Genomic DNA, 7621 nt, shown 5'->3' on the forward strand with positions numbered 1-7621 from the left:
AATCTTGCTGTCTGCCCTTCATCTCTCTCTCTCTCCATCTCTCTCCCCAACCCTCTGAGAAGAGGAATCAGCCGAGTTATCCTCGCAGGTAATATTTTTTTGGCACCGGGGACGGGGTGCGTCTGTGTTTGGGATGAGGGGCTAGACGGGCGTCACTTATACTGGTCTCCCCTGGGCACGTCTGTCTTTACAGGCTTCCTCCCCCCGGCAGTCGCTGTCCAAGGGGAAGAACAGCAGCCCGAGGAAGAGAAGAGCTCCACCACCCCCTCCAGGTGCCCCCAGCCAGGTAAGGAGCGTGAAGCAGGTGCTGAGACCACGAGACAGAAACATTCTCCTCCTGCCTTTCAGCTGGGGTTGCCGGCTCCGGGTTGGGAAACTCCTGGAGATTTGGGGGGCGGAGCTTGTGGAAGGTGGGGTTTGGGGAGGGGAGGGGCTTCAGCAGGGTATAAGGCCAGAGAGACCAGTTTCCAAAGCAGCCATTTTCTCCAGGGGAATTGATCTCTGTTGGCTTGAGACCAGCCGTAATTCCAGGAGACCTCTAGCAGCTACCACCTGAAAGTCAGCAACCCTGCTTTCAGCAGGGACTCATAACAACGTAATACGCGATCAGAAATGCTAGAGGTGTGATTTGACCCTAAAAAGTAACTGTGGAGGGGTTGAATTGGAGCAACAGTGCTGGGAAAGTGGAGGTTCCTGTGCCACTTTCTTCTGTATAGGTATCGGAGAGAAGAATTAACCTCCCTTTCCCCTAGTGCTGCAGTCCTGATGGAGACATAGATGCTGCTGTGGTTGCCAACCTCCAGTTGGGGCCTGGAGATCTTCCAGAATTGCAACATTTCCAGGCTGCAAGAATCAGATCTCCTGGAGGAAATGGCTGCTTTGGAGGTTGATTCCGTGACACTATACCTTGCTAGGGTCCCTCCCCTCCTCAAAGCCCACCCCCTGGCTCCACCCCCCAAATTCCAGAAATTACCTAACCCAGAGCTGAAAATCCCAGGTGCACAACTGCTTTTCGGAACCTGATCACATATCTAGAACTGTGGCATTATGGTTTAGGCTGGAGAGAACTCTTTTCCCCCCAGCAAGGCCGGCCCCAGCTTATTTTGCACCCTAGGCGGGGATCCCTTCTGGCACCCCCCTCCCCATGCGCCCACCAATTTTCAAAAATAAATGCATTTTATGAAGAATGAAAAACACAAATAATCAAGAAACTCCCAGAGTACGGGGCCGGGTGCAGTTTGGCGCCCCTAAGGGCCGGCCCGCTCTAGGCGATCGCCTACTTTGCCTAGTGAGTGAGCCGGCCCTGCCCCCCAGACCACTGAAGGCAGTTTGAAAGAGAGACACCTGCTTTTGCTGTGTGAACCCTACTGTTTTTTTGCTTCCAGTTGGTTAGCTTTTGTAGACCCTTGTATGACTTCAATAGCCTTCAGGAAACCTTCAGGCAACATTGGGATTAGAGAAGTATGCATATGCGGCAGTGGTGGAAAGTCACGGCTAAATTTATTTATTTATTTCTATATTGTTTCTATTTGTATCCCGCCTTGCCGGGCATGCTGGCTCAAGGCGGCTAACAAAGTTAAAATAACATAAACAATACAGGGATTAAACAATTAATAAATACCATACCAAGTTAAAAACAACAACAATTCACAAATAAAACCGACTGATGATGGCGATAATCCAAATCACATCCAATGATAGGAGTGGCATCCAGCAAAGTCTCAGGCCAGAAGATGTTCTAAATTTCAAGCCAGAGGATGTTCCAGGGCACATTCATAAGTGGCAGCCCCAGGGGTCATTTCCTGTAGGAACACACAGGAGCGGAGCTCCGGCAGTAAAAAGCCCAGGGGGCAGGCACATGCAACAAGCCCCACCCTCTGCTCCCAGCAGCCCTCAGTCAGAACAAGAAGCAGCCAGGTAACCTGCAGAGCCCGCCCCCTGTCCCCTGGTCCAAAACAGTCCAGTGGCACCTTTAGGACCAAGTTTTATTCAGGTACAAGCTCTCCCTCCTCTGCGAGGGCAGATCTGCACGTCCCCCCTTCCCCATAGCTAGCAATCCAGAACAGTTCAGTGGAGCCTGAGCGGTGGGTGTTGCCTTCTGACACACTTCCAGTGATGTCAGGGGGTGTGGCATATGCAGATAAGTTATGCTAATGAGTTATGCTAATGAGCTCCTGCACCTCTTTTTCTACGAAATGACCCCTGGGCAGCCCCTAATGGAAAGCCTGGTGGATGTTATGGCAACCACTCGGGTTTTCAAGGCAAGAGACGTTCAGAGGTGGTTTGCCATTGCCTGCCTCATGACCAATGCTCCCTCTAGGGTTGCCAAGTTGCAGCGGGGGATCTGCATGTCTTCGCAGAATCTGTGCTGCGGGGACGGCGAGACGCGTTGCACCCACCATCGCCAGGATTTGACGCTACGCGTCGCTCTGGCAACGGGGCTCCAAACAGCCCCGTTGCCAGAGCGACACGTAGCATCATGTCCTGCCGATGGCGGTGCAACGCGTCTCACCATCCCTGCGGCATGGATTCTGCGAAGACATGCGGATCCCCCGCTGCGATTTGGCGAGATTTGGTAAGCCTAGCTCCCTCTAAGCTGTGGAGTCTTGTGAGCAAACATTCTGCTTTGTGAGCTGTTGGCATTAAAGTTGCGGGTGAGTGATTTGGCAGCTGCATAAATTAGTTTGCTCTGGAGCCGTCCTTCCTGAGCGAAGACAAAAATGTGTGAGCCGGAGGCTAAAAAACCATGAGCTGGCTCACACTAATTCAGCTTAGAGGGAACACTGCTCTGACCCTGAGTGCTCTCGAATCCAAACACTAACCAGGGCTGAGCCTGCTTTGCTCCTGAGATCTGATGAAGTAGTGTGAAGTCGGGGCTAGTGTGCATGTGTACAACTTAGGAAATAATGCTTCTCTCAAGCATCCTTCTCTTTGAATCCTCTTGGATTAAAAGTGCCATTCGAAACAAGAGTTTAAAATCTGAAAATCACCACATTTTGGAAATATCACAGATGAGTTGTGAAACTTTGCTCCTCGTTTTTATTTTTTTAAAAATTAATTTGGTCCTCTTAAGTATTCTTTTAATTATTTCCCTTGCCTTGGCCGGTCTGGATTCTCCTCCTTGATCACTTTGACTGGAGTGGACTGGAGAGCTATTGTTTGACTGGTGAAAGGGAGAGGAAATAATAGTGTGAGAGGAACCTGTGAGCCTGGGGAGATATGTCAACATTTTTATTTTATTCACTTCTTTGATTTATACCCCCTTTCCTGCTAAAAACTCCCAGTGTGGAACAGCATTGATTCCTCTTGTTGAAGTATCAATGCCTTTGTGTTATCAGCTTCTTTTGTACCAATTCCTGCCTTCACTTAAGACCTATTTGCATGCCTAGCAACCAACACACCTCACCTCTCACTAAGGAAAGGACCAAAGACTGCCACACTTAACAGATCCAGAAACAGAGAGTCACAAAACGAATGTGGGTTTACAGAGGTCTAAGGGGAAGTAGAGGCACATACCCTAAAGCAGGGGTCCCCAACCTTTTTGAGACTGTGGGCACATTTAGAATTCTGACACGGTATAGTGGGTACAGCAACAAAATGGCTGCCGCAGGAGGCGGGGCCAGACACAAAATGGCTGCCACAGCATAACAAACAATAAACACAAACTGGGGACGTCGCTGTTAAATGGAGAGGAATATATTGAATATATTGAGAAAATACCTCAAATAATACTTAATATGCAAAATCCAAAATGGTACCATTCAAAAATTTAAGGCTATTTGATTACAATATCAAATATGAAGTCCAGAATAGTACGATACAAAAATTCAAGCCCAAAGATTTCTAAAGATTTACGAAGAGTCCGGCTTCAACTTCGTTTCGAGGGAAGACTTCATCAGAAGTCTTCTCTCCGATACCTATACAGATTAATGGTAAATATTGTACTATTCTGGACTCTTTTTTTGGTGGGGCTGCCATTATTTTCCATAGTGAAGGGGGGGTGGCGCGCAACCCTCTCCCTCCCCTCTTGCAAGATTTAAAGGGCCCTCCGGCTGATCGGTGGGGAACACGTGCTCCCCGCTGATCGGCTGAAGGGCCCTTTAAATTTTGCAGGAGGGGAGGGAAAGGGGTACATGCTACCCCCACTTCTTCTTGAAAGCATTTAAATGGTCCCTTTAAATTCTTTTGGGGAGAATTGGGGGGGCTTTAAAAAGTGGGGGCCCTTTAAGGAAGGGGGCGGAGCCCCCAGTAGCCCCACATTGGGGGACCCCTGCTCTAAAGCCAGGAGCAAACACATTTCAAAAAAAGCAAACTCATCCCATCTCCTTTTCATCCGCATCCTCAACATCTCGCTAATATTTGATGCCACATTTATTTGACGGCCGCCGTTATTTTCAAGCATGCTCCTCACCCGCCGGACCACGCTTCATCGTCTGCCGAACAGAGCCACCGGGTAGTCACTGCCAAGCCTGCCAGGGGGCACTCCATCCCGACAGACGCGGTGAGGAGCCTGGGGCAGGGATGCCACCGAGGCAGGGCACGGAAGAGGGGGGAAGGAACCCTAAATCACGCCTCCCTGGACACTTGTTCCCAGGAGGACTGTGAGGCTTACGAAGAAATTGTGCGGCTGCGGCAGGAGAAGGCACAGTTTCTGCAGAGGATCCGGAGTCTGGAGCTGCAGCAGGAGAAGCAGCACCAAGAGGTAAAGGGCAGTGTCCACCACCAGTCCCCCACAGTCCCTGTCTACACTACCAGGAGGTCCCTCTGAAACGGCACTGAGGCAAAAAAGGTCATGCTAGAGTCAATTAGGACTGAATAAGTTTCCCCCACTCCATTTCTTTACAGTTCAGGAATTTCGCTCCGTGCTGTGTTTCGTTCCTCCTCGTTTCCAGTGTAACAGTGAGCGGATTCGGAAAATGAATGTCCAGTGTATGTTGTTATGTTGACATAGGTATTGTCATTAACGTAAATACGGGAAGAACTGAGGAAACTGAATGGAATCATATTGTAAATACGGGAAAAACTGAGGAAACTGAATGGAATTATATTTAACGGGTGTGATACGATAATAGGAAGTAACTCTTGGTTAGGAATTAGGGATAACAGAAGTTAGTGGATTAGTTTGAGAGCACTTTCTCTTATTAAGAATTTTGGGGGGGTGAATAATACATAATAGATTGATGGAAGAATAAGGTCAATAACCTGTATTATTGTTCACTAGAGAAATTAATAAATTGTGAATTTAAAAAAAAGGGAAATGACACCTGGTGGGCCGCTTCCCAGCACTCTCTGTGACCCAGGCCCAGGGGCGGGTGAAGGCTCAGGGGTGCCCTCAGCACTGACCCATCTTGGTGCCCCCCCTCCTTTCCATACTGACCCCCAGTCCATTTTAGTTGTTGACCTGTCTGACCGGGTATACAATGCAGGTTGCAGCAATACAAACATTTATTCCTAGGATAACACCATATCCTGTACAAACGAAGCCAAGTTTGGGCTACATGAAGTTCTTTTCCCCCTTTCCCCGACGTTGTGGTGCCCCCTTCTGGAGTTCTTTTCCCTCTTTCCCCCACGTTGTGGTGCCCCCTTTGGCCCTGGTGCCCTAAGCACCTGCTTAGTCTGCTTCATGGTTAATCCGCCCCTGCTCTTAGGCCCCTAGGCACAGTGGGGCCGAGAAGGTCCCGGCACCCCCACGCGTTTGCCAGGCACCAATCACCCGGGGCAGGAGGTCTTGCCTTTATGTGCCGATTTGCTGTGATCTATTTATCTTACCGGGCCACTGGATCCAATTTCCTATCTGCAGATGCATCTGGGCTCTGCGTGGCTCCCCCTCCTAACGGCTGCTCCCCCCCGCCCTCTTTTTTACAATTTTACGATAACAATAAAGAGTCACTATAGTCAACAAGGGAATGTAAAGAGCCACTAAATAAAGGTAGCAAAACTTAAGGCCTATTCCACTGTCCACTGTAGGCTTGCCAAGTCCCCCTGGGGGGCGGGGAAACCCCCGCCCCAGAGGCCCATTCCCCGCCGCCAGCAGATTGGACCCCAGGGGGAACCCCACCCCAACGTGCACGTCACCTGGAAGTGACGTGACGACGCTGGGCACGCTGGGGGCGGGGCCATGGTCATCCAAGGGAAAACTCTATGGTTTTCCCTCGGATGGTCGTGGCCCTGCCCCCAGCGTGCCCAGGTGTAAATGAAGCAAATAAAGGAAAATAAAAAAATATGTGCAATCAACTCGAGACCAAGGTTGTGGGTTGGTTCCCCCCCCCCCGGTTATAAATCGATGCCTTTGTGCCCATCGGTAACTTACAGAGGGAAGGATTATCCAAATGAACAGAAGGAGCTGAGAGCTATGGCGAGCTGTGGGCGGCACGATGAACAAAACTTGCAGATTTAAAAAAGTGGAATGCCGGAGGCTTCCCAGAGGCTCGGTTTCAGTTCAGGAACAATGCAGCATTTGGACAAGGGAGACATTCAAATGAGCAGAATTCCCAGAAGCATCCTTAAGTCAAAAGGAATGGAGATATATAATTGCTCATCGTGACATTGAGTCTTTTCAAAATGGGCTTCTGTAGACCGGCTTTCAGAAGAGGTTTCTCAGCCGCCAAGAAACTAGAACTCCTTTTGAGTCTCTGAACGGCACCCTGTTTGAGTCAGCAGTGGAGTGATTGATTTATTATTTGCTTCCTTTACCTTTCATTTAATTTCATTTACCCCACCTTTCTCCCCAGTGGGGGTCCAAACCGGCTTATATCATTTTACTCTTCTCCATTTCATCCTCACAACAGCCCTGTGAGGTAGGCTAGGCTGAGAGTGTGTGGCTGACCCACGGTCACCCAGCAAGCTTTCATGGCAGGGTGGGGGATTCGAACCTGTTTCTCACATCCTCGTTTGAGACTCTGACCCCAGCACCACACTCAAGTTGCATCTAAATAACAGGCCTCAGCGATGTGAATTAATGTTAGAGAGAACCTCAGGTCACGTGCAGAGTGCCTTCCCCATGTTTTTCTGCATTCTGATTTAGATTGAGGAAAGGTCTTCCGGGTAAGAAACTCCTGCTCATAGGTAGCCCTTTTCACAGAACCTCTCAGCATGATAATCATATAAATAACAACCATAAACAGGGGTCATTTCCTGCGGGAGTGCATCGGAGAGGAGCTCCGGCAGTAAGGAGCCCAGGGGGTGGGCACATGCAACAAGCCCCTCCCCCTGCTCCCATAAGCCCTCAGTTGGGCCACAAGGAGCAAGAAGCAGCCAGGTAAGTTGCAGGGGGGGGCCCTGGCCCGCCTTCAGGTACAAGCTCTCCCTCCTCTATGAGGGCAGATCTACGCATCCCCCCCCCCATAGTTTGCAATCCAAAACAGTCTAGTGGCACCTTTAAGACCAAGTTTTATTCAGGTACAAGCTCTCCCTCCTCTGTGAGGACAGATCTGCATGTCCCCCCCCCAATAGCTAGCGATCCAAAACAGTCCAGTGGAGCCTGAGCGGTGGGTGTTGCCTTCTGACACACTTCCGGTGTTGGCAGGGGGTGTGGCATATGCAAATAAGTTATGCTAATGAGCTCCTGCACCTCTTTTTCTACGGAATGACCCCTGACCATAAATAACACCTGCTGGTTGTC

The 7621-nt window shown here is 49.8% G+C and overlaps 1 protein-coding gene across 1 annotated transcript in view; it reads left to right on the top strand.

Annotated features, from left to right (window-relative positions):
- ANKRD24 (ankyrin repeat domain 24) overlaps window positions 1-7621 on the top strand; it is a gene marked incomplete at its 3' end in the record, with an annotated part of 53629 nt that overhangs the window by 32090 nt on the left and 13918 nt on the right. Inside the window, exons 10-11 of the mRNA XM_015410656.1 lie at window positions 194-286; window positions 4595-4702. Of these exons, the coding sequence (XP_015266142.1) occupies window positions 194-286; window positions 4595-4702 (201 nt within the window). The remainder of the gene's footprint in view (window positions 1-193; window positions 287-4594; window positions 4703-7621) is intronic.

This window comes from Gekko japonicus, unplaced genomic scaffold (assembly GCF_001447785.1).
Source record: "Gekko japonicus isolate JY-2015 unplaced genomic scaffold, Gekko_japonicus_V1.1 scaffold4680, whole genome shotgun sequence".
In the NCBI taxonomy this organism is placed as follows: domain Eukaryota; kingdom Metazoa; phylum Chordata; class Lepidosauria; order Squamata; family Gekkonidae; genus Gekko; species Gekko japonicus.